We start from the raw sequence: 27,355 nt of genomic DNA, 5'->3' as shown, positions 1-27,355 counted from the left end.
CAGTACAGTGCCACTGTAAGGACTACTTATCTTCCTACTCACAAAAGGAAGCATATAAAATTAAATTTTAGCTATACAGAACACTATGAAAAATATCTGAAGTAGGGGGAAAAAAGAATAAGGCATACAGAGATTTATTACAGTATAAACCCACAGCTCATGCTATTCATTGGCTCAAAGATCATAAGGATCAATTTAATCTGCAGAATTTTCACATACTTAAAGTTCTTACGAAGTTTAAACAGCAGTCCTTCTGCAGCATCCTGGAGCTGGGAGGCATTTAAAAAATTAGGTCAGCTGAAATTTGTCATCAAAGCACACTTTTTTTCCCCCCCCCATAAAAAGCTGTTTCGAAAGGAAATTTAATCTTCTTGCCTTACTCCATATCAAGATTCATTCTCTTAAACATATTAGRATCAATAGATACATTCTCAGAGCTCCCAGCAAAAAAGTTCAAAAGCAAGTTTGCACAGGTGCTCATTTCACTCCTCTGGAAGATCACAGCAGCTGCAAGGATTCACAACATAGTAAAACAAATAGTTTGTCATACTGCCCAAGGCCTTCAGTAMTCTCAAGAAAGTTGCTTTACGTATGCAAATGACATAAAATAATTTTTGGACCAAATTTGAAGGAAGATAGAGGATCAAAACATCTCTAAAGCTTCCCATTCTCCCCATTTTTTTTGTTCACCTTCTGGAGTTTTCTTTTTTAGACACTACTGTGTCTATCTCAAATGGAGTTGGCAGTTACTAAAAATAACTATATGGAACATATGCAAAAATACRTCTTAAAAACACAACTTACATGTGTGTAAGTTTTCTAGGGTTAACAGGCTAGCCTGTTGTAATCACCAAAACCTACTTAAAAATTTGCAGTGCTACTGGAGTAATGAAAAATGTATTCAAACAGTACGAATCYCACTCGTGGGATAGCAATAGGGATTCCCATGTGCTATAGGCGATAGTGGGGAGGGGACAGGGATAAAAGTGTTCCTGAGCTTTTTACAGCTCTCAGAAGTGCACAATTGCCTTCTGGAAGGAAAGACRTGTCTTATTTGATGTAGTGTAAAGGTTTAAAATAAGAGACTTAAGTGATGTCTATCTGGTTTTCCCTACTTCAGGGSCCAAAGCTCTCCATAGAAGGGTACCTAAGAACCAAGTGGAGGAAAAAAGAGGAAAGGAATGGGAACATGCTTCAGCAAAATGTTTATTAATGACGAGCTCTGCTTGTGTAAGCCATAGGTTAGAAAGGTCTTGCCCGTTAAAGAATTCTTTTTTCCTCCTTCCTTTTTAAAAGGATAATTCAGCTCAATTGCAACCTAACTCTGAGCACTGAATGTTTTTAACATTTTTTATTCCCAGCTGTTGCTATCTCCAGGAGCAAAAGGCCTATAAATAAAGGGCTGAAACTCCACTAATTGCATTTATAGTTTACCTAAAMTAGTGCTGTTCGGAGGAAAAGTAGAGAAGGAAGATTTTTCAGTTATCACAGACAAATGTTCGAAAAAAGACTTTCCTTTCCATAAGCCATAGAATCTTTCATCAAGGTGAGCTTTAGGAGTGCAAAAGGAAGAGTGGGGGGGGGGGGAGAGAAGAAAAAGAAAAAAGCTTTCTTTTCCGAACTGGTACATAACAGCATTCTTTTCTCAAAACAATAGATTGTTGCTGATGGTAAAAACAGCAGTATTAAATTCAGTAAGCCGTTCCAGTGCACATGTCCAAATTGTCCAATAGCAATTCTCTTGCTGAAGATGAAAATTAAGATGTCTGAAAGGATTTCCTTAGTAAACTAGGGTTTATGACACAGCTATATTAAAAAAAAAAAAAAAGCTAAAACTATGCATGATTTCATAGAATTCCATTGCATTCTCTTTACAAAAGCCAAAGCTGCAGTCAAGATACTTTTCTAACACTCCTTGGCTTGTATGTCTGCATTAACACCCTATTGTCCATACTACAGGTTGCCAGCATGCATTACTGCAGAGAGCAGCACTCTGAGCATACAGGAAATTTCAGGCTTCAACATTCCTCCATGCATCTCCTCGTGCAACACCTGTAAGGTACAGTAGATGAAGCAGTTGATACAGAGATGTGGATGTGGAGATGGAATTTCTAGTCCACAGGAAAGCCATGGAAGGAGCCAGACACACAGAATGGCTGGCTTGCCATTATCATATAGTTATCTCACAGTTGTTTAAGTGCCACATATACAGCACCACCAAGGCTGCCCAAGTGTATTCTTGGGCTCGTGAAATACCTAATACCACAGGAGACAGCTCATTACAATTGGGATGRAATCAGAGGGACTGACTGGTTAGTACAGTAAGAAGAAGAAACACTGAAAGACTGCTGGAGATGCACATTAGGCAGAAAGAGCAGATCAAGCTGCTGGCTGAAACAGTATTGTCCATCCCTCCATCACTGGCCATGTTCTTTCTCCACTGCTATGGCCCTGCCCCTCTGCCTGAGAAAGTTGCAGCGCATGTCAGATCCTACACTGAGCCCTGTACAACTTCAGCTTCAGATTGTAGCAGAGTATTTGTGCACTTTTTTGCTATCATCCAGTAAGATTAATAGCTATAAAATATCCATGGTAACAATTAGCTATTGCTCATGAAGCACTGTAATTTCAGGGTATCCAAATCAACACCTAATAACTCTTCCTTACTCATCTTCTATACACAAGGCTATCATGGCTTCTACTTCCTTCGAGAAGGAATTATCAAGGTGTATGACTCACTCTGTGCATCCATATTTAATTATACTAAGATTTTAGCCTGACCTCTCAGAAATGTCCATAAACCTGTTTAAACAGAGTTCGACAAATAGTTTAAGACTGGCAAAAAAGTATTAAGTRGCCTTAGCATGCTAGACTATATCCAGAAATATGTGCTTCAGGGTAAAATCCTATGCTTTATGATCTTTCAACACGTAACCCACAAAGAAATTTGTCTGCCTGGGTTCTTGCTCGTGCATCCATTCCATTCCATGGTAAATGGGCACATGTAAGATCATACACCATTGCTGCAACAGCTGCTCCATAGTAACTGGCTCACAGTTTATGTTCCCAGGAGCATATCCTGTCTGGTAGCGGCTCATTTCTGGTGTCCGAATGCTCAGCAGCAGCTCATGGAATAACTAATTGACACCAGAGACTGTGCTAGGCAAGTTTCTCCAAGTTTGAGGATGTCTGCAAGGAGATTAAGAAATGGAAGCTAAAAGAGCTGTTAGGAAGGTGGTCAGAAAATACAAAAATTTGCAGAGAGACTGGAATTAGGTTGGAGAGGCATACAACTTCAGCAGGAAGCACTGTAGACTCATGTAGTTACAGAATCGAACCACAAGCCACAGATTAAAGCTGAATACCAAGAAAGGAGTACACAGTTCCTGGTTTTACAGAAGGTAAGCACAGCAAGTAAGATAGCTGTGTCTATCAGCTCAGTATTAGTAAGACAGTCTAAAGCCCACCAATTCATCTGAGCCGTGCACCTATTAAAACATCTACTTCACTTCCCCTAAATGTTTCTTAACTATGTGCTTGCAAGGATAGAAGTCCTTTCCCACCTAAATCATTTGGTGATTCTAAGGATAGGTACTAAGGCAGTCATACTGTCATAGCTTCTGGTATGAGAAGAACTTCAAAATTACTGGACTTTAAAACCTAGTAAAACTGTGGATTCAGAACAGGGCCAAAGTGCTCGTACAATCTAATTAAACAATTCCATTCTTCTTTTGAAAAAGCAAAACCAAACCAAAACAAACAGAAACTGCTTCTTGACTAACTCTTTCAAAAACAAAAGCCACTTAGACAGGGAACAATTAAAACAATGTAAAATGCTGCCAAAAGGGAAAAAAACACCCAAGGCCTACAAACTAGCAACATCTTCCTCAGGCAAAAAACCTGTTCTGCGTGTTTCAGTATGCTTAGTCTCCAGTATGTTTAAATAAGTAAGAAAAGACATCTGTAACTCTTCTGACTCTGCCTTGCAATAGTAAAGAGCTATACATTTGCCACAGGATCTCAATCGTTCATGCTATGGAAACACATACATACAAACAAAGATGATTCACCTCCAGCTCCTCAGTCATTAGCTAAGTCACGTTGCATTCCTTTTTTTTTTTTTTTTTTTTTAGCAATATCATCAACTGCTCTCAGTCAAAGCAGAAATTATTTTCTTACTATGCACATCCCATGTCAACAAGTAATAATTAGACTCCTTTCAGGACAGGTCCAGCACAGTGCGAGGAAGGATTCTCCTTGTTGTGACTTAGAGACCTACTGAGCAATCAGCCTTTGAAACAATAAAATTTGSTCTCTGAGCAAGTGGAAGCCTCGGCAGAAGTCTCGCAAGTGCTAGTCAGGTCAGGCTAGAGCCAATTGTGTGGAGCAGGGACATGTTCATCAGAAACTAGGAGACCACCTTTATGGACCACAAGCTGAAAAAAGCCATACGCTAATATTGTTTATCCTCCTGGGCTATATTTGAACTGGTGACTCACCATGTATATCTTACTAGTAATTCCTTCAGCTAGCCATTTCAGCCTCTTTCTCTAAGCTCCAGAGGTCATCTGAACTCAACAACTTTCACTGTTCACATTGCTCAAGTAGAAAAATGCAACTACTGTTGGCAGTAAATACAACTAATTCCACCCCTTGGAACATAAGCAGCTCTTAACATTTAAAATCTCCGTAAAACCAAAGAACAGTTACTATATTATACAAAACAGTGTGTGGATTCCCTACAACAGCTATGTATGCTGGCCTTAAGTAGCAGTTTTTCCCCAATTGAAGGCATTAAATGTTCACCTTGATCCACACAAAAAAAAGCATACACAGTGCATGTACTTTTATAACATACCATTAAGCTATTCTGTTTCTCAAAATTTTGTAGCGACTTTCTTTAGTGTAAAACTTTTCCTCTTTGGTCTCAAGATAATGTTTCAGGAATCTCTTGTGTTATTTTGAATTATTACTGTGGGAAGTTATTCTTTCAAGTCTTTCGTAAATTTATTTTGCTTGCCAAGAACTCAAAAATAGCTGAAGAAAGCAAGCAGCTTCAAAGTTAGTTCTCCAYGAGGAAGCATCTATGATAAGGTTTCAGTTTCTTGGGTTTCTGGGTAGGGAGGGATGTTTTAAGTGTCAAGCAACTGGGAAGAAGRAAAAACAGCACACCCTCAGCAGGATATGCCAAGATTTGTAAACTGAAGCATTATGAAGCTCCATCTCTTCTGGGATACGTTTAGTGGGTAAGCGGGCCTTCCTGAAGGGCTCATTCTGCCGCAAAATGCCAAATCTTACAAACATTTCCTCTACTGAGCACGGGAAAGAAAGAAAAAGGGTGGGGAGGGAAGAGACCTAAGCAAACTGTCCGTCTCATATCCAACATCTCACCCAGATGCTGTATCTTGATATTTCTGAAAGTGTCTTTCTTTGCTTTTCCTCTTACAATAGAAATACAGCCACTGTGAACTAGTCTGCCTCATTCTAATACTAGCTAGAATTGTAATTGTAGAATCATCTCCTCAAAAAGCAAAGAAATTCACTGTCCACATGCACGCACCTACGTCTCAGAGTTGCATATGGAAGTTATAGAAAACAATGGCAATACAGCATCCCGAAAATTAAACACTATGCCTTCTTGAAGGCAYATGCCTATCAAACCTTCTCGTTTTATAATAGGTTTGGCATACATGCCAGGAATCTGTTTTAATTGCTAATTAGTAAAATATATCTTACCACTTGTATTTTTTTTATTTGGGGGGGGGGGGAGGGGGAGAAAGAGGTTAATCTTTTAATTGTGTAGTTCTAGAAGACAGAAATTGTCAGATATATTAATTTTAAGTTTACAAAACATACAAGTTTCCCCTCAATTTGTACTCAAACTAAAAAAGCAGGATGAATGTTYTATTGATTTTGATTCAAAACAGGTAAAACTACTATTAAAAAAAAACACTCCCTTCTTGTTTTTTCCTGAGCAGTTTATAAGGGATTAAACACACAATCCAGTGAAACTTGGTCTAAGACTCACATGAGCTGAAAGCCCAGTTTCTCATTTGCTACCTAGATCCTAGCCAGGGTATAGGATCAATGTAATAATTTCTTTCTGGGACCCTGATTAAGGTTTAATCTTGATAATATCCTAAAAAGGGAGATAGTAGGGATTGAGTACATTAATATCACTCAACCAAAACATCCCTGATTCGTCTGAAATGTGTATGCACCCAGAGCATAAAGATAAATAAGATTTAAATGCAGTGCAATGTCACTGAAAAAATATTAATTAGGGGCAGTTTAATGGTAATCTACATCTCATTTAGAATGTGAGAATTTTAGGTTCCTACCATGATTTTTTTAGAATAAGCACTTATGAGAAGAAAAGACATACAAAGACTATAACTGAAGTACAATTCTGAGGCCTGATTCTGCAATCTGTCTATTGCAGAGCAAGTAGAACRTGATTAATTGACTAATCACTATTAAAATAAAATAAAACTATCACTCAAGATACACAGCAGTTACAGAATCTGGCCCAAGAACAGCTTCATTTTGAGCATGTATATCATGAAATAGTCTTACCTCAGTAAGTGCGTGCAGCTGTCCTTGATGCACACAGACACCCATAAACCTACAAGAAACAAGAAAAGAAAAGTGGTTCGGGCTTTTTTCCCCCCTCTTTTTTTTTTTTTAATAAAGAAACTGTAGGATAATAAAAAGTATCAGCTGTGGCAAGAGATTAAAAAAAAAGAGGAAAAAGAAAAAAAAGCCTCACAGATACTGCATACCTCAAGCTTCATTATTTAAAAGTCTCAGCACAAAACAGTCATGTGTTTATACTACAGCACATTTTGAATTAGCAGTTAGAAGACAGCACAGGAGATGACTCTAATTAAAGACAGAGATACTAATTTGWTTATAAGCAAAGGCCAGCATGTAATGATTTATGCAGAAAGGAATATTCAGAGAGTTCTCTCTGGTTCAAGATATCTAAGCCAAGTAATCCAGGGTTGGTTTGCATGTTTGCATAAATAGCAAATTACTTCCCTTCTGCATTCTGTTGATTAAGTATAAAGATGTTTCTTCCTGTCCCATTCCTAACCACTCAGAAATATGAGGGCACATACGTGCAGCGTACATCCCTCCCTTCCCCACATCAACATTTTCAACTTCTGGACTGAAGCAAATTTTTATATTATCTTATATACACATATTCCACAGAAGTTACCTACACCGCACAATGCTCAGATTCCTGCTGTTAATATTAATGACTGCCACCCTTGTTTTTTTCTGAATAGTGACAAAGAATGTGCAATACATTTAAGAACAATTGAAAGCTCATCTTTACCACATACAAGCTGAACTCCTAAGTGACAAAATGCAAATTACTATTAGAAGGTAAACATCTCCCATGAGAAAGTTCTATAAAATTTAATTTGTACACACTGTAGAGCCTTCAGAGCCCCTTCCCTGCATAGTTAAAGCATTGGTTATTTTTAGGTTAACTTATTTTCATTATATCATTGAGATTTCAGTCTCAACATGCAAGAACATGCCTGTCATTTCCACAATCATTTCCACAATGTCCAGAATTTTCCAACTTGCAAACAAGAGGTAGAAATGCATGATTTCATTAAATGTGACAGGTGAATCTTGCAGAGATYAATTTGAAGGAAAAGAAATAGCATTTTATATGTGCAAACACTTCTGAGTTTAGAAACAAAATGATGCAAGAGATATGTAGAACTAGTTAACCTAAGCTGCTTTAGAAGAAATGAATGATTCTCACTGTTCTCTTTGCTAACAGCTGACTGGTAAATTATAAGCAGCCCAAGAAAAATAATGTAAGTCTTTTGCATAAGCCAAGCTGTGGAAATCTTTTTTTTTATAACCAAAAAAGAAGTTGGATCTGTACTTTAACTCTGTTGCCTGCTCTCACCTCAACTAATAGCTTGCCCAAATCATATACGCTCATTTTTATGGAAGAAATAGTGCAAATACAATTCCTCTTGTTCAGTGCAGAACAGGCCACGACAAGGCGTTCGGGAGGGGCAGGGAGGGGGAGACAGGGGTGTTTTTAACTACTGTACCTACAGAGAACGCTGCTGCTTCTGAGTTTCACTCTGTAGAGCAATTACATGTGAATAATTTTGTAAACAAGTTAATAAATTAAGCTTCTTAAAACTAAGAAATGGAGCCGCCTCCAAAGCAGAAGTCTTTTCTACCTTTTTTGCATTCTGACTGTCTCTAGCAATAAAGCATGGTGTAGTTTTATTCATAAGCAAAAGTTTAAGGAAAAAAATCCTTTTATTTTTTATTTATTTTTTTTTTTTATCTCCAGTTCCACTATTACACAAGTTTTGAAGTTCTGAAAATGTTATATTCTCCCTTATGAAACATACTGATGATACGAAGTTAACATGGTACTGCAGTGTTTTCATTCAACTGAAAACTAAGGTTAAGTAAATATTAATACTATTGTTTTCATCTATATATCACACTTCCTCTAGTAAAGGTATATTACATTACTGTCAAATTAGGAAGCAGTGTTTGTTATAGAGACAAAACTTCTTTGTCAACACAGCTAACAAGTACCTGAATTAGAGTAAATCATCTTTATGTAAGATGCTACAAGCCAAACTGCACCTGCACATCAGAAATTTCAAAATTGACGAGGTGATTATTTTACAGACATAACTGACCAATATGCAACTCCCAGATGATTCCTCATCCAGAAAGTAAATATATATCCTAAGATCTGAACACGTTTCCCCAAAATCTGATTCAAATATTTCACACACACAAAGTGTGTGTAACCAACCACTATCTTTCAAGAAGAGTCTTTCACTTTGACTTAATTTTAAAATATAAGTGCAATAAAAAGAATTTGAGAATTTTGTCAAAATTAGATTTCTTAYCTGATCTTCAAACAGGAAAGGCATCACAGTCACCAAAAGACTGGTAAAATTTAACTTTTTCTGCCAGCTTGTTTTGATCAAAGGAAGTCTCAATCAAAATATATTTATTAACTTTATGAAGCTACACTTAAGTCAGAAAAGGCACAGTGACTCAAGTTTCCAAGAATAAGAGTTTAAATTTCTTAAACATCTAGGTTTGCTACTGGAAAAAAGCCATATATGCCTAAATTTAAATCAGAAATTAAAACAAAGCTCAATATCATGACTTCATTAAAAAAACAGGACCTTATATATACACATATATATATAAATAAAAAACCCCCACACATTTAAAAGTTATTACCCTGGGAAAGAGAAACCAGATACACTGATAAAGACAGTATTAATAAGTTTACAAGCAACATGCCAAAACCATTTAAATGTTGTGTCAAGAATCTCAGTTTTCAAATTCTGGAAAATAGATTCATAGAACACATCTCTAGTGACCCAAATTCCTGGAAAACTACTTCGCTGCTGTATAAAGCAACAAGCAACCTCTTGGTAAAGTCAAGTGCTGCCAGAAAAATAATATTGGAAAATGTTTTCACTAAAAGATAATATGCAGCTGCTACCACGAAATACAATTACCAAGTGAGATTTAGCATAACAATTTAATTTCCGATTGCCCCAGATGAGATTGCAGTTCTGCGGATAGGAAGCRGACACGCTGGTCCAATACGTTCAGGATTATTCCTGTTGGCCAGACGCACCGTCTCCAGAGCCAAGATGTGCTTCTAGGTGAACTTCAGCACAAAGTCTTGTCAGCCAAGGGTTACACTTCCTATAAGCATTTCTAGTTGGACAGGCTTCAATGAGCAATACAGGAGACATGAACAGACATAAGGAAGTGTATTTCCAAGACTGCGTATCTGGCCTTTTCAGGAAAGCTGAATCACTCCCAAAGTCATAACTAGTGGTTGGGAAGTTTCCCCAGAAGCTGCAAATATGTAGGATGCTATTTGAGTCTGCCCTGCTAGTACAATGCTGAACAGTTCCACCACAAAAAATCCTTCTGACAAATGTCATCAATGTTCAGATGTTGGAAGGCTCCGTTTCTGACAGCCAGGTTATTCTTCACTCAACCTGTAGTGCCTGCCCTCCTAGACAGGAGCAAGCAAAGTGCACTGGGCATGGTTTTGCTCCTTGCAAGCCGTTACTCCAAGTGCTTTCAGTTGTGTGAGACTGTAGGAGAAAGAAGTCTGGACAAGAAGAGGGAAACTGAACTATAGCCTCAGTCTCCAATCTTAGCCTACTTGATAAATCAGACAAAGCTAATATCCAGATTACCCAGCCATGGTGGGTCATCCAGACATTAAACACACGCTTCCCATTAAAAGAACTTCACTGGGACACTTTCCTGTTTTATGGCTAAACCAAGGGTAGCTACAGTCCAGTGCAATAAAATCAGTACCCCCTGATATCCACTGCTTATATGAGAAAATTCAGGGATTTGGTGGTAACGAATTAAAAATAAGAAACAAATCAAACATCAACACAAACGTTTCTCATATGTGTTTAGAAACACAACGAGAATCGAAGTCAGAAGACAGATGCTTCTTCCATTGCACTGACTGTTATTGGAGAAGGAAGAAGGTGAGTAAGAATATTAAATGTATATTAAAATCTTTCCTAATCTTTTAGACATCATGCTAAATTAAAAGTGTATTTTAAGTTTTCTACATTCGGATTTTGATCCAAAAAAACATACTGTAGTTCAGAGGTAAGGCATTTCATATAGTCTTTCTGTAACATATTATACACCACCCATACAGCTCTCTTCCATTGTTCTGCGCACAGTGCTTCTAAAACAATCCTTACTGATCGCTTGATCACTTATATAGAAAGCCAACTAAAATATTTTTCCTTTCTGCTAAGCCACTGTTCAACACAACAAAGGATGCTAAAAGACAAAAACCATCATTTTGCCTGTGGTAATAAAATCAAGTAATTTCACAAAAAGAGAAGGGAGGATGACAGGAGAAAATGGAAACAAAAGAAAATAGATCAGCTTTGTATTCCCAGGGTGCTACATTTGTCTGAAAGCAGATGAAAGAAAAATCTCCTTGAAAGAAGTTCATATAATATGCACACTGCCTTTTTGTTTCTTCTTATRTGCACAGAAGGTGGGTTTAATCAATGAGTCAATCTGCCTGCATGCTCACCGCCAAACATGCAGCAATATCTCCAAGTACTCCCATGACAGCACTTAAGACATGAGCTARGGCTTTCTGCATACAGAAYGTTTTAAATGAAGTCCCTAAGGTACGGATTAAATAAAGAGGTATTTTTCATGCAAACAGTAGTGATACTGAAGACTGAAATTCTATCTCAAAATTGAAGATACACTACACTAAGAGGCAGCCCTGGAGATGAAGAATCTGAGTTAGCACAACACTTCATTTGTGTAAATGAGGAAAACACACCTGTAGGACATTATGAGAACAAGAAGGCATCARATCTCTTAGGTTGGAGCCTTAACAATGCTCCCGGACTAGGGAACAGAGATGGATCCCGAGTCCTTTCCAGCCCTACTTTTCTGTTTCGTTTTGGGTAAGAATTCATGACTATGGGGCACATTAGCATTCTGAGGAGCTGAACTTCTGGTTCTTTCTAATGCCACCTCTTACAGTCTTACCATGCATCAACCATCCCAGATTAGAGCAGCTACAGTAAGCTTCACCAGATCCCCAACTCAATTTTCCATTTCTGCTTTTACCATCTACTTTGGGAGAAGAYGGGATAAGCCAGGCTGCCAGAAAGCAACACTTCCCACACTGGGGAAGCAGCAGCATAGATCAGGAGCAGAAATGCATTTAAATCCTCCAGCTCGCATGCAGGGGGGAGGTGGAGATAGGAGATGATGTGAGATGGGGTGATGGTGGAAACAGAGAAAAGTTCTCGAACATTATTACTGTCATTTTGCCCTGTTCACTTCCAAAGTGCCCCTAATCTTATACTGCCCTCCCTCAAAAACGTTCTGGCATACAGAATCACATCTGCTAATAGCAATAGGAAGCAAGAAGGAGGGAAACAAGCAACAAATCCTAAATCTTCTTACTTTTTACCACCATGCCAATGCAGCTGCAAGACCTAAAGTCCTGTCATACTCCAAAACATCTTTAACAGACTGACAAARAAGTTCCATTCTCCTGAAATAATCCCTTAAGCAGTGGAGAATAGTTTCTCATTTTCCTGGTGAAAATACATCGGAAAGTGTTTTTTTAATATATATTTGACGATAAGAATCTTTGTGATGCTATTATGGGGATAGCGTACTTCCTGGAGATTTGGTACATGGAAACCAAGTTCTTCACTGTTTGCTGACCAAGATGATCTACATGACTTGCCAAGAAGAGAATCTGAGCACAAAAACATTGAAATGAGAGTAAATGAATATGTAAATATGTAAATATTTATGTAAAATATGTAAATATTAATCAATGAGTCAATCTGCCTGCATGCTCACCGCCAAACATGCAGCAATATCTCCAAGTACTCCCATGACAGCACTTAAGACATGAGCTAAGGCTTTCTGCATACAGAATGTTTTAAATGAAGTCCCTAAGGTACGGATTAAATAAAGAGGTATATGTAAAACAGAATATGTAAAACAGAAGACTAGTTAGTCCATCTCCTAAAGAAGTATAAAAGTGTCCAAGTATCTAAGGTAAAACAAAGACATACTTCTACATAAACCTTATAGAGCTAAGGCATGGAAGAAAGACTGCAAGTACTGACAAACTCAGACTCCAGAGACTTAGGTGGTGGTAGATTGGGAGAAAAACCTGAAAGACGCCTCTTTTCTCTTCCACATGACTTACTCCATATAAAACAGGGAAGAGTTCTAGAACAAAGCAAATGGCTGGGTAACAAATTTTAGGTACTAAAAGCATTACTAAGGATGTTCAAAAACATAACCATACTCAAACTAGACGAAGGAAGATTTTAGTGTACTAAAATAAATGCATCGTGGCTGAATCTGATAATTACATTCCACAGTATTAACTAACTGAACAGGAGATGCTGAAACAAGTTGAAAACAGATTTTGGATGCCATAATCCAGCATTTCTCCAGTTTCATAACTCTATGGAGCCATTTCATAGGAGAGAAACCTTCCAAGCACTCTCCCTGCTACAATTAACCATTGCACTAGCTGAAAGGTTGAGATCATTCTAAGAACCCAGTGGCAAARAAAAGACCATTTAACAGTAATTGAAGTAGGTCATAGTCTTGAAATCCCTGGATGCTGGAAATTATACATTAGAACTTCTTGGAGAAGGTGCATTCCCTTTAAATACTAAGACAAGCTTCAAATCTCCAAAATAAACCCAGAAAGCGTTCCAGTAAAAACATGTTGTTGTAGAACATTTTCCTAGTGACCTCTCGGCAATACTACTCCTGACTGCTCTTAGTCAATAATGCCATGTTTTTAACCTCGCACCACTATAAAAACAAATAYGTATTAAATGTAATTTTGTAGTGTGTTTTTGAAGTGGTGAATAGGTCCTAAGTTAATTTTAAAACATTATCATTAGCACCAGTGATTTATAGGTTTCCAATACAAACACGTGCATGCGTGTGTGTGTGTAYGTATGCATATGAAAGCAGAGAGTAAAATGCCTAAAGGCAGATAATTAAAAAGAGAATAGTCTTCTCCCAAACATAAGTGGACTGGAAACACTACAGTAGGTGAACTTAAGTGAAAAATAAAACTAGCACAAAACCCACCCAATTATCTAATGCAGGAAGAAAATATAATAGTATTTACTGCATATTATTATTCAATTAATAATTGAATAAGGTAAAGCTAAATACATTTTTTTCATTTGCATTGTCCATGGGAATGTCCTTGGTGCCTGCTTGAAGGGTACTTGCCTAATATGCAACAGAAAGACAACGTTTTTACCAGAGAACTGAGTCTCCTTAAAGAAGCCTTGAATTTACAAAGCTAGTGAAGTTTACTCTTCAAAACAAAATTAAGAAAAGAATCATCTTTGCAATTTGTGATCTATTTCTTATATATTCACTCATAATTGCTTATTGGAGCACATGGGGAAAAAAAAAAAAAAAAGACTTCTCTGTGAATCACGCGTCGCAACTGGGAAACCAAATAGAATTCTTTTTCTGGTTCATGCATAAATCAATACATTATTGGTCTTTATTTAGGACCATCTGCGCAATACCACTGACTTCAAATTATTCATAGGCTTTAAGGACAGAGGGCACCAGCRTATCATCAATATGATCTCTTACACATCATAAGACACTTAAAATGCAGTGATTACTCAGAAAAAAGCACAGTAACTTTGTTCTCAGCAACACCACTGTAACATCATTCAAGGGTATAGGGTTAGATTAAGCTGCACTTCAAGCTTTTTACCCTTTTTTAATCTGTTGAACTATCCCTTTCCTACTTTCTCTCATCCCAATCTCAATTAGAACTTTCAACAGAGTTGTAGAGCTAGTTTGTTTGGTTTTTTGTTTGTTTGTTTGTTTAAATACAGATGTACAAACCACACAAAGTTGATACAGAAACTGYTGAAATACATCAGCTTCTTGACTCTGGCAATGTCAAACCTATGAAGCTATGCTTTCCACAAAGCTTATGAAAAAGCAGCTGTATCAGTCCCTAGGATCATATACTGCGTATCTAAGGATTCTAAGAGAAAGGAAGTGATGTACAGATATAAGAAACAGACAACGATCCTAAAAGCCCAGTATCTGACATCATTAAAAAAAAAAAAAAAAAAAAAGTTGTTGGGAACTAACCTCATCTTGGAACAGAGAAAACAGATTGAGAACTCTTCAACACTTGAATATATAGAATGTATTCATAAACAATAAACCAGTACCATTTGCCATTAGCAAAAATTCTCTAACTTTTTAGCTTTGCTATTGTTGTTGTTTTTCTATTAAGGAAAAAACTAATAGAAAATAAACATGCATTGCRGGAATACTCCTGGCAGATAATTCAGGTGCTTCTGATACAACTCCTTGTAAGTACTCAGAAAACAAACCAAGGTAATATTGTCACATATCAACTGATCAGAGCGAAGCAGGATTTCCAGGATCAGAAAAGTAGGTCATAAAGGTATCTCAGGAGTCAGTACTAGGCCTGTACTACTCAACTTAATTTCCTCTCCTTCTCCATTTTGTTACTTAAAGTTTATTGCATCTCCAAAACTTTTCTGAAAGAGCTATATTGACTGAGACTATCAAAATTAATCCTAGCTGTGCAATAACAGTTTAAGAGAAGAGGTTATTTGGTACACTGTCACCACTGAAGACTGCTACAATAACTTAAACATCTTAATGTTATGGCTACAGCTAGCTATGTTAATTGCTTGTCACATCATCATAAGAGAGTAGCTGAGACTGAAAAGATTTAAAGCATGAGACAGTCATTGAAATATTTTGAATTTGCATTCAGTAAGCTATTACAAAACAAGAGTTACCTTCTTCTTTTCAAGATTAGATAAATAAGATTAATTTAACCCTAGCTTCTTTTCTTCACTACTTCTTATCCTACCTTGCAATACTACAGCAAGGAAATGCTCAAAACGAGAAGACAGACTTAAAAATAAGAGGAAGCTATGGCACTTTGCATAGCTGATCTGCAGGATTTGTAATGACAAGTTATTTGAATGGTGGGAAATTTTCAATAATTTAASTTCATGAACGGAAGTCAAATTTCACTCTTCATATCACTTTATTGAACCACTAAAAAATTTTAATGTAAAAACGTGTTTTTCTCTGAAGAAAGTTACTCATCACTGGTAAATTTAAGACACTAAAAACATACAGATTTTCTATTTGCTCAAATCCTTTCTTTCTTTCTTTCTTCCTCCTCTCCTTCAACCCATTAAATCAAAAGTCATTTTTAAAAAAAAAAAAAAAAAAAAAAAAAAAAAAAAAAAAAAAAAAAAAAAAGAAAGAAAGGAAAACCCTGCTAAAAACAATCTATCTCCATACAATCCACAAAATAGCATACCTTAAGATGTTTGGATGTGAGAGTCTATTCATAAGCTGAACCTCTTTCAGCATGTTTGCTCTGTTGCTATTCAGGGTGTTCATCTTCAAAGCCATTACCTGGTCTGAAGTCCTGTGTCTCACCTACAAGATACAAGCAAACAATGGTAAGGATGTGTCCTAATAATACAAAATGCAAGGCTGAAAAGTCATTAATGTTGAAGCGCAAGTCACAGATCCTTCATGACAAAGCATTTGATATCTACTCTGATTCATGTAGTCTCTATCGCACAGATGATTTTCTATAAATATAGTATCCAAATGTAAGAAGATATTTTTCTCTTTCTTTGCAACTGATGATGTGAGAAAGCTTTAAAAAAAGGAAAAAAAACCAAAAAAACTATTTAACAACTTCTTAGTACATGCAAAGGAAGCAACTTCCTTGTCCAAGAAGAGAGTTCCCTACTCTAAACCTTCTGGTAAAAACTCCCTTTGATAGGTAGGTTCCCTCCCTACCTATGAAACTTGCTTTCTTTCTGTCCATAGCCCTCTCTTCCCACCGAGGTGGCTGGTTTTGTTGTTCCATAGAACATGCAACAAGAGGCCCTGGCAGCTACAGGGGAGATTTCAGAGGCGGTCAGTGCTCAATTCTGGACTAAGACCATAAAACAGATCACCTATTTAGTGGGCAAAAAGCTTCCACACTAAACCATATGGCAAAGCAGAAAGGTTACTGGACACAGTATCACTGAGTCTAGGATGTCTAACGGTGGCTGCAGAACGTCAGCATCAAAACGAGTAACTGCCAGAGAAATCCTCTGGGACAGCACACCATTSAGGGAGTTACCTCCACCAGTCAGAAATGCGTGAGCGTGACCATGGCTAGTTTGATGCTCTCAAACTAGCCAAGAGGTTCACCAGCAAAYAGACCAATGTTATGTAGACGTGTGCTATTAGAAGGGACTTGTCACTACATGTAAGGCTGGCCAGTCTTAGACGTTCCTTGCAGCTGGGCACTCCCACATGGATATGAGTGGGAGAATTAATGGAATTTGTGTTCCCACTACTTTCTTCCGATATCAATACCTGCAGTTAATAATCAGAAAGAGGATACTTCTCAAAGCACCGAATTACCCCCTGTAATGCAGTTTTCAGGACTCTCATCAATTCTAGACTAAAACCTGTGCTAGAATGTAGGTATATACAAACTACTTATATTTTAAACAATGTCAACAAGCCTYCTTTTATTCTGGGAGGCTCTGCTTGCTTTATCCCAACTAAAAAAGCGTTTTATCAGAAATGTGAGTTACAAAAAAACACAGCTGAACTCATGCATGAGCACCTGGAAAAGAGAAAATTGGATGTTTTTTGGAGATGAAAACTAGAGAAAAGGTTCACTGGTAGGGCCAATGCAAGAGGTCATACTCATTTTTAAATTTTAATCATACACTGTATGCGCAAGAACAAGAGGAATGCTTTAACTAAACATTCTCACCTACACAAGAACCATCACGAACTCACCACAGGGATGTACTGGGAGGAAAAGGTGTCACGTTTCGGCCGTGTGCCTGGCTTAAAGCTTCTCAGCTGCACATCCCTGTCCCASTTTGAGGTATAGGGTAGCACTGGAAACATTGCAGCAAGCATGGCAAACAAGATCAAGGGACTGAGTGAGCAGAAAAACAGACCACAGGAGATTTCTTCCATCGCTACCCCTGCTCCAGACATTAGTTCCTCAGTTGGTTCACCAACAGTCCCACAGTAATCCCGGTASAAGAAAGATCAGAGAGAAAGGTTGGCGGGGACAGGGCATGATAGGTGCAGAAACCAGCACTAAGAATGTGAATGTGGGACTCCACTTTTCAGCTGCAATACTGTTTTCTTAAAATAAATAARTAAGTAAAAGCTGGTCAAACTACAGCTTCAGTGCTTTATAACAAAATAACCCAAAATCCTTTTGTGCATAACTTTGCCTCGAGTGTTTTGGCCTGCTTACTAGTTTGAGCAGGATGACTGCATGTTAAGCTGATGAGGTTTATTGTTACTTGTCAGGTTTCTTATGTCTGCTGTGTGCTTTCATTAATTTTTAATATTATGCTGCTTTTGTGCATCTAGCCAATTTGAATGGGCAAGCTAATCGACTTGGACAGGTCAATGTCTGCATACAGGGGTTTTAAAATACATATTATATATGCATATGTTATGTATGAAATGCCTGAATTTTATTAACAGAAGTATTTTGGCTGAGGAACATAAATAAAAAAACTTTCATAGATTTAAGAAAGGAAGATTTGTTCTAACAATTCAAATTTAAATTAAGAAAAAATGAAAATTTAGAAGTACAAGACCTAAAGCTTTGACTCTACCCACATTAACTGACTCAGTACAATTAACATCTCCTGCAGGAGGGTTAGGAATCCCTGGTGCTGCAGTGAAATAATTTTAGGTTTGCAGGGAATAGGAAAGAAACTGACTGAACTTTCTATATGCAAAGAGCTGCTCTTAGAGTTTCTTCAGAAACCAGCTTTCCACTAATAAAAGCCCGAAGGTTTGCCAACAAGTAGTGAATGGAGATAGAAGGTAAGCAGGAATTTGGATGCAGTGCAGTCTTAAACATTTGCCTTCTCATTAACTCTACCTTATAATTTCCTGTCCATTTCTACAATTCAGTCAGCTCCATGCCAAAATTACAAGTCCTCTTGCTTTAACTCTTAGGTAAAAGCAGGGCCTGTCACAGGACATTCCTCCTTGTTCTTTATCCTTTCCTTGTTCTGACCTCTTTTCTTGAGATAGGGAAGCCTGAGAAATGAGGGTGGGTGAGTTCTCAGAGCATTTTGTCACACACGCTTCCTGAATTCGCAGGTCTGCTAAGCAAAAGGAAGTGGCTAGCTAGTGCTTCTCAAGGGTCTGTCCACAGTGCTAACTTCGCATCCAGAGAAAAGTGAACAGTTTTTGCAATAATTTTTTTTCATCCTCTTTTTCATAAGGCAATTCCTGGAGTGTTTTCAATCCTGAGAAGCTAAAAAAAGGTTTTGTTGTGGTGTTTGGGGTGGGTTTTTTTTTTCTTTTTAATGAAAGAAGATTTTTTTTTTCTGTTAATTTCTCCCTCCAAAACACAGCCCAGATTTCTAGCATCTGTCTATGTGACTGGTCTCTAAAAGGCACCCTACACTGTGCTGTGATTTATATGTTTCACTTTAATGGACGCTGTGAGCCAAGGCCAGTGATTTTATCTGAGCTTCTGTAGACTGTTCTGATACTGAAGGATGTGTTCCTGATGAATCTGATAGAACAGCAAACTACCTCTTTACAAATGGTAGGGAGATCATCCTCCCCCAAAAATAGATCTCCAAATGTAATTTTTAAACAACTTTAAAGTGCCAAACTCTTGCACTTTTAAGATAAAGCATTCAGGAAGAGAATACACAGTATGATCATTTGCTGAGGACAGGAGACCTTGCACCAAGGAAAGACTGATGGTCATATAACATCTTGACTGTTGTTTCATTCTCTCAGTAAGCACAGTAATACTCTTAACACTCTTGTCTTAATCAAACCAAAGCAAAAGGTAGGAGGAGAAAGGAAGGACCAGACTCTCCTCTCTGACCAGCTGCCCTTTGAGCAAAGGGGGAAAAGTAGAACCGAAGGCAGGATGGCATCTTCCCAAGAGGACAATACCCACTATTATGAATAAAATCAAACACCAGTTATACTCTGGAGCACAATACTAGTCACTCAAAATATATGTAAGGGCAATTATGTTCTCTGCTCTGAAGCACAGTTGGCAGCCTGAGTATTTCTGTGGCAAGAAAGGGCTGCCAATAGAGAAGAGATTTCAAAAGGCAGGTCCTATCTTTAGGGTCTCGGTCAGGCTTCAGACCATGAGGCACATCTACATAGAAGGAGCTGCCAGTTACATGTTCCTTTGTGCCTTCTTTCCCATCAGTTATATCACAGACAAGATTTGGCTCTATACTGGTATCTCTGCCAAWAAACATGCCAAACTCTGGTATTTATCCTTTATCTTTTCAAGCAGCTTCTAGAAGCTTTCACATAAGARAATAGGTGTTTCAACTATATGACAATATAAGAAGAGAAACTAGCAAAGATTGTGGAAGTATTGCTGATTCAGTTTAAGATTCGTTCTTAGGGCAGCTTGTATCAGCACATGCCTATATAGTCAACATAAACAGGGATCCACTCATGAAATTCAAACCTTTTACTGATATAACTAGCAGATTGCTGTACTGCTTTTAAAGCTGTTGACATCATTATTAAAGTTACTTGCATATCAGAACAAGTAACATTTCAGTGATTTCTGGATGATCACATCTGTGCTTGGAAGTATTCTGACAATCCTACAGCTGCCTTCACATGCAGCTTTGCATCCTCTACTAACTTCTCCATTCAATTACCTGCACGTCTCAGAGGTCACAGAAACCAGATATTGCCTCTGTTTCAGTGTTGGCAGGCACCTAAGTTGTCCTCTTGCACTCCAATTCTTCTAGATCAAAGTCCTTTGTTAGTATATTTAACACGACTATAACAAGCTGCATGGCCTGTCTGCTCACTGTGACACCAAACCATATTTTCTCATCTCAGATCTTCTTACCTTCTTCTGAAAAAAGGGGTAAGTAGAAGTCATCACAGGTCCAGGTAGAGAACTACCAACATATTTTAGGAACTCTCATAATAATGCTTGAGCAGGGCTCATGTTCAAAAGGACTAGTCACTATGTAAACACCGTGGCAAGCCAATACGAGAAGTGTCCTGCAAAAATTGGTGTTTGGAATTTTCAGCTTACTGTTTAGATACAAAGTTTTTTTATCATTAATAAATTGCAAATATCACTTAAGTCACATACATAGGTCAGAGCTTTCTGAAAATCTAAAYGTTTACATTACTGCTACTCTTCTCCTGGCCTGAAGAGGGAAAAAACAGAGAAATAAATGAAATCTAGCCTGATTTATGTTTCACAAGGGCCCTCTGACCTTTACCATTAACTATATATTTCCAGGTGTCCTTGGAATGAATAACTTCAGAATACTTCCTAATATTGATGTTGTAAACGTGCCAATGCAACTTTCAGCTTCAATCTTTGTTTTTCCCTGTATTTTCATTATTTTCCAGCTACATAATGATGATTTGGAAGTATTTTGTCATTRCTGCCTTCCAAAACTGCATTTAATCACTTTCAAGATTTTTCTTTCTTCATTACCCTATTCTAGAATTCAGCCTGCTGCCTACTACAAATATTTCTCTGCTCCTGCTCGCTCTCAAAATTATGTTGCTTTCCTAGATCTAGTCACCAACACTCATTCTTTCTTCGTTCTATGTTAGACATCTCCATCTTTGCCTAACCACTTCACCTCCATCTTTCTCTTCTTCCTGCCCATGTACCCATTTTAAAAACAGCTCTCTCTTGTCCAAATACATGGCATTCCCTGAGTTTGCTTCCTGCTTCTGACCTCACTACTATCCAAAAGGCACTGCACATACTATCTTATTTTTACTTATATCGATGCAACATCTTTACACTGATTCAAGTGTYTCCTCTATACTCAGCTAGCAGCTTTCATGATGTTAGTGATGCATACAGAAACTGTCAAATATTTTTTTTTAACCTAAGCCACCTTCAGTCTCTTTTCTCTAACAGTCTCTAAATTTGTCTTTACTTACTTGCCAATATTTGCTCTTGTGATGGCATCAGATGAAGAGATTGCCTCAGTTATCTTTCTAGGATGCCACTAACACTAACTATGCTAGGCAGAATAAGTTTGATTAATAGAGTCCATAGTAGTCCATCCATGGTCCATCCTAGTGTCACACTTAAGCCACCAAACTCATATGGATTTCCATGAACATAAATTCATGCCTCAGGGTGAATGTGTTGAAAGAATGCATAAACTCTTAGCTATACATTTGACTGCAGAGAGCTCCTTTTAATTGAGAAGGCAAGCTTGTTTCTTCAGCTCAGATCTCTAAAACTGTGCATCTCTTAAATGTACCCACAGTCAGATACAGATGCTGGTAGTACTGATGCCTGTATCAGTCAAAACTTATGTCACTAGAAAAACTTGCAGTGACAAACAGAAGCTTAAAGAACACGTCAGGCTGGATATTAAGCTGCTATGTTCATGCTAGAAGAATTAAATTGGGTTGTGGCAGTTTTCAGAGTAGTAGTATATAATGTTTCTACTCTCTTAACTTCTTGTAGCAAGAGAGAAACATGCCAAGTAWAACAAAACTTTGCCAAATAAAACTAGTCAACACAGACTATAAAAGCTCTAGCACAGGTTCAGAAAATGTACAGAAACCATGTACAAAAAAACAACACTTTTAAAAAGTCTGATAGTAATTGCAACTCTAATAATTTCTATTACTAAAATATTTTTGAGAAATATACAGAAAAGTTGTAGCTGTTACCATTCCCCCTTTAGTACAGCAGACTTGGTACTGCTCAAAAAAAAAAAAAATCCTACTTTGATAATTCTAGTAACTTTTAACATCAATTCAGCGAAGTAAAAAGTTCAATTGCTAGAGCTTATTTCACACCTACAGTCAAACAAGTTCTCAAATTTTTCTGCCAAACAAAACTGAATTTATAATTAGTGTGAAAGTAGTAATTACTTTATAAATCAATTTATGAATGCCAGAAATCCTTCATTTTTGTTTTTCTCCATAGTCCAGTGTAATGTAGACCCATGGCCCAGAACACAGCATTCATTTATTTAAAATAAATCATTTATCGATAGGAATCTATGCATATCTCTGCCATTAACTTGATCTCAATCGAATCATAAAGGCAAAAAGAGACTACAGTCTTATTTTGAGAGAAAGCACAAATGAATCAGAAGACTATTGTTCCACAGTTTGAGATCAGATTATAAACAGGCATAGCCTGGGTGGGGAGTTGACTAATTTTGTAGCCAGTTCAGCAGAATGCAACCATATAATGTTCTTTTTGCAATCCAGGAGAAAGTTCAAACATGGACACACCACTTCAGTGCCAGGCAACAAAATACAGAAGAGTCTTAAATTTCTTGTCATACCACAACTTGAATATGTAGCTCAGACTACATATACTCTAGACTCAAATATAAGGTCCTAACCCAGTATTTCTTTTTTCCTTCCTAAATACAAGTACAGGACTTGGAGCACATTCTTCCTTTTTAATCTCATCAGCTTATTGAATAGCTTTAGGCAAGCTACTTCACTTTCCAGCTCCCATTTTGCAGATAAGGTTGCAGAGGGAGTAGAGGTGATATTACAGTCTACCTGCCAGGGAAATTGCAAGTCTGACATCCACAAAAAAAGCTAATGTAACATCCAAGGAGAATACATAATGCAATATGGTATCTATGTCCTTATCTCCCTTTTTMATTTTTAATATTTATGGTTAAATAATTCCTTCACTACTATACCTTTATTCTGTATGAAAGATGATGGTATTTACACAAGCTGCAGATGTTTATGTGAAACACTTCAGGTTGAGTTTCCCTGGCATATAATTGCACCTTCRATTTTTTAGAGCCTATTAACAGGTTTGGTATTGAATACACAATCCCCTGCATTGTACCAGTGATGTCAGCAACACCACCCACCAGATGCACACATTTGTTGATTTTCTTTTCAAAAACTGTATGGGGAGCTTGAAAAAAGGTTTTATTTTGGTCAGAAATAATTTCCTTAGGTTCCCTTTTTAAGTCTTTCAAATTAATGTTGCTCATGCATGAGGAAGGAAGTCAGTCTCACATGTCAAAACTGAATATGCTGACATACAGCTATCGCTATTATAATCACAGTTATAGCATTATGATTTGGAGGATGGAGTGCAAAGCAGCCACATTTTGCTTACTTCAGGATATTCAAGTTTTATAAATTGCTACATTTAATGACCCTGAGGCTACATCCGAAAACAAAAATTCTAAACAATTTCTTGTTATTTAGGCCTTTAGCAAACTCTTGGTAAGAAAGTACCTAATGAAATATGCCATGCAATATGCCATGCAATTTCTTATGTAAGTGTCTCYTCATTTTCAGTAACGGCTAGGAAGCACAAGAACTGAATTTGCAKGACTTGCGACTTTCAGCTAGTGTGAAAGTAAACGTGTCTAATGTTGAGTCATTAATGACAGTTTTTGTCAGCTATGGATTAGTTAACAAAGCAATGCTGCCTCGGTATAGATTGCTCAAACCGAGTTCACGGCTCTGCCCTCCTCCTCAGCTCCTGGTAACTTCCAGTAAGACCATCAGGCAGGAGGCCTCACCAATGCAGAAAAATAATGACTGTAGCTGCTCAACACAAAGGGTCCCTCTGTCACCCCAAGGCACCCTCGGACTATAGCAAGCACAGTAAGACTGGGCGTTGGGCCTCCGTGCCAGAAGGAGCTCGCAAGGATGGGAGAAGGGCCTCAGCAGCTACTGGGCACAGGACATTCTGGATGACTCACATACAGAAGTCAGAACAACTAGAGTAGTACACATCAACAGCAGACAGATCGTACAAGTTTCAGACTTTCTCTCATCATTACCAGTGGGTATTAAGGGGCTATAATAGCATATTCCCTATGGATCTGAGACTTAATAACATCTCTTTTCTTTTATTGCCACCAATAATTTATTTGCACTTTTCATTTTCAGATTTCATAGTAGTTGCACAAACCTGTTTTATCACGCACAAACACCTCAGGCACAAGCAGTGACATCCATCACCGATTTTTTTCCCCCGCAACGACACTAAAATAAGTGTTCAGAGAAGTGTGTCACAACGCTCTGAGCAAGCAATGCACTCTGTTCTGCAGGCTCACTTATGTTAACACTGGACATAGGCCAGCATACAGTTATTTGAAGAACAGTAAATCAGCACCTGTCTCTCAGTATCAGCTATGAATGAGCTTACACAAACGTGCACGTTTGCCAGCTGGCAAAATGCAGAAAATCCCAGGGCGGCCAATCCAGTACATCTTCATCCAGAACCGAAAACTAAATAGATCGTTTAACTGTGCTCGAGAAATTATTATGAAGAGTAAGACAAAAAAAATCCACAAACATTTCTGTGCCAAGGGAATCTTGCCACCTGCTTGGCCACTGAGAAACCATACAACGATGCTCAGATTGGCACAACGTTTCTTCCAGAAGGAAAGCAAAGGCCCAAAGCATTCTGTAAACTCCCAAAAATCACTATATTGAAGGCAAAATCCAACCGGACACTCTCTCTTATTGCAAAGTCCCACTTGCTGCAGTATCAGCATCTGTTTATCACCGTTAAATTTGTAAGTGTTCTTACTATTTGCAAAGACAGCAATGACTTACCCCAACCATTCATATACACACTGCTCAGCAGAGGTTAGAAGAGGCCACATTTCCAAATAGGTGATAAATATGTATCAAATTGGTAACTTTACATTAATTTTTTGTTTAGTTTTCTTACTGAGCATTCTTTTAAATAATCTAGCATCAAGTCTGTTGCATTGATGTTTGTTTCCGCTTTTTATTAAATCCTTTAAAGATATAATGATAGTTCTGCCCTCTTTTCAACTTTCCAAAGACTTTTTCCAGCAGCAGAGAAGCTGGCTGACCAAACCAGGAAAAATGAAATTGAGTGCAAACAAAAYGCTTTCCCCCCAGTCTGTTAATTTGCTTCACCCAGTACAAATTTAGATCTCACTTGCAGTGATGCCAAGTCAGACTGCAGRAAAAGTATCACAGAAATTCTGATTTTCATACAGTTCTTATTTTTTTCCAATAGCATTACAAAAGGCAAGCCTTTCATTAGGTTTACTACTTGGTGACAGCTTTCAAACCACTTTAGGTGTTACAAAGTGATTTTTTAAATYTTCCACTAAGTTTTCTAGCTGGAAAAAAATAACCAAAATAGGGCTTATTTCAGGCAATAAACATGAACCATCCCACAATTCCCCCTCCCCCCCCCCCAAAAAAAAAAAAGTACTCAGTTCTGTCAAATGTAAGAGTGCCTTGCATGTCAGACAAGTAATTCTGAATTTTAATGATGCTCACACCCAAGTGGGGATGAAGGYTCATAGGCTCATTAAGATTGTGCTCCTATTGTACAATTCCTAAGAAAGCTAGAGTGGTATTAAGGGCCAAATTCACCCCTTAACTCTAAATTAAGAAAGAAGCAAGCTTTTCCCTGTTGTCAGTATTTATATTTCAARTTCTGAAATAACAACCAAAGCAGTGTGTTAGGATTAAAAGGAAATGTTTATCTTTGGTTTATCTTCAGAACTTACTTTATTTTTGCTGAAATGTTAACTCCTTCCCCCCTCTAACAATTTTTTAAAAAATTGGCTTGACAATCCTAGAGACTGAAAGACTGGTATCTGATGCATGCAGCAAACAGGTGCACACAGAGGAGGCAGCAAGAACTTGCTTGCAGAGCGCAGCCAGTGTGCAGGGGCCTTGTGCTGCTGGAGAGGACCAGCTCCGGCAACAGGAGGGAGCTCAGGCTCGATACCAGATCTATTCTTGGCTGTCCTGCTGAGACTGCCAATAATGCAGAGGCTCACATTTAGATTTAAAATACATTGACAGTTCAAATGCTGCGTTGCCTGCTTATATGTCAAAACCCAAGCTAATGGAGACTCCAGCTCTGGAGACTGCTTTCTACAAGCTCTGAGACACTAGCCTCCAACCTCTTTTCCAGAGGGGTTCCCCACTTGCTGAAAGTCAAGCAGCAGTTCTCTGTTCTTAAATTCAGATTCTGTTGCCTGCCTATTCTTCCCTTTTCCATGTCCTGTTTATAGTCATCCTCTCCTTTTAATCTGAATTGGCATTCCCTTTTCTTCATACTCATTTGTAAAACTAGTCTAATAGCTCCTTCCCTCCTTCCACACATTCACAGTAATTTTACTCTTGGAAGCAGGCCTCTGTTGACATGATATATCATTAAATGTCATAGGAAAACTGAACCCTCCATCAGCAATGGGTTGCTATTTGAGCCATTAAGCAAATATACATAAGCAGCTGTAGAAACAAGTCAAACTGGGCAGTTCTGGATATTAAAGGATAGTAAAAACAAAATTAACAAAGCATGGCCTGGCTACACCAAAGCAGGTTCTAGAACKTCCTATAAGGGAAGTCTTAAGAACAGACTGCAAATATTTGCCAAGAACAGAGCACATATACTTGAGCCTGCTTCAGCTCAGAAGATCATACTAGATCTTATAACATCCCTTTCCAGCTCTACATTTATTTTAAAACAGGTGATAAGATTTAAGATAATTGCATGTGTCTTACCATAACTATATAAATACACAGACTTCTATTCCATAGTCCAATATAACTAGATTAAAAATTGGCTAATGTTAGCTCAGGATACAGTTGTACATGACAAAGCAGCATGAAATAGGGAAGTTTTTAGTGAGCTTCCAGAGGAACAAAACAAGGCTTAATGTTTCTCAATATTCTATGC

At 37.8% G+C, this 27,355-nt stretch overlaps 1 protein-coding gene across 1 annotated transcript in view; it reads right to left on the bottom strand.

Annotated features, from left to right (window-relative positions):
- TESK2 (testis associated actin remodelling kinase 2) overlaps positions 1-27,355 on the bottom strand; it is a 72,445-nt gene that overhangs the window by 37,490 nt on the left and 7,600 nt on the right. Inside the window, exons 2-3 of the mRNA XM_085308142.1 lie at positions 15,944-16,065; positions 6,577-6,625 (exon numbers count right to left, since the gene is read on the bottom strand). Coding sequence (XP_085164268.1) covers positions 6,577-6,625; positions 15,944-16,065 — 171 coding nt within the window. The remainder of the gene's footprint in view (positions 1-6,576; positions 6,626-15,943; positions 16,066-27,355) is intronic.

The sequence above is a fragment of the Rhea americana genome, unplaced genomic scaffold (genome assembly GCF_003343005.1).
Source record: "Rhea americana isolate MKP2758 unplaced genomic scaffold, rheAme1 scaffold_27, whole genome shotgun sequence".
NCBI lineage: Eukaryota > Metazoa > Chordata > Aves > Rheiformes > Rheidae > Rhea > Rhea americana.
Note: the sequence above shows the minus strand (reverse complement) of the source record. Positions and strands in the feature narration are given on the sequence as shown.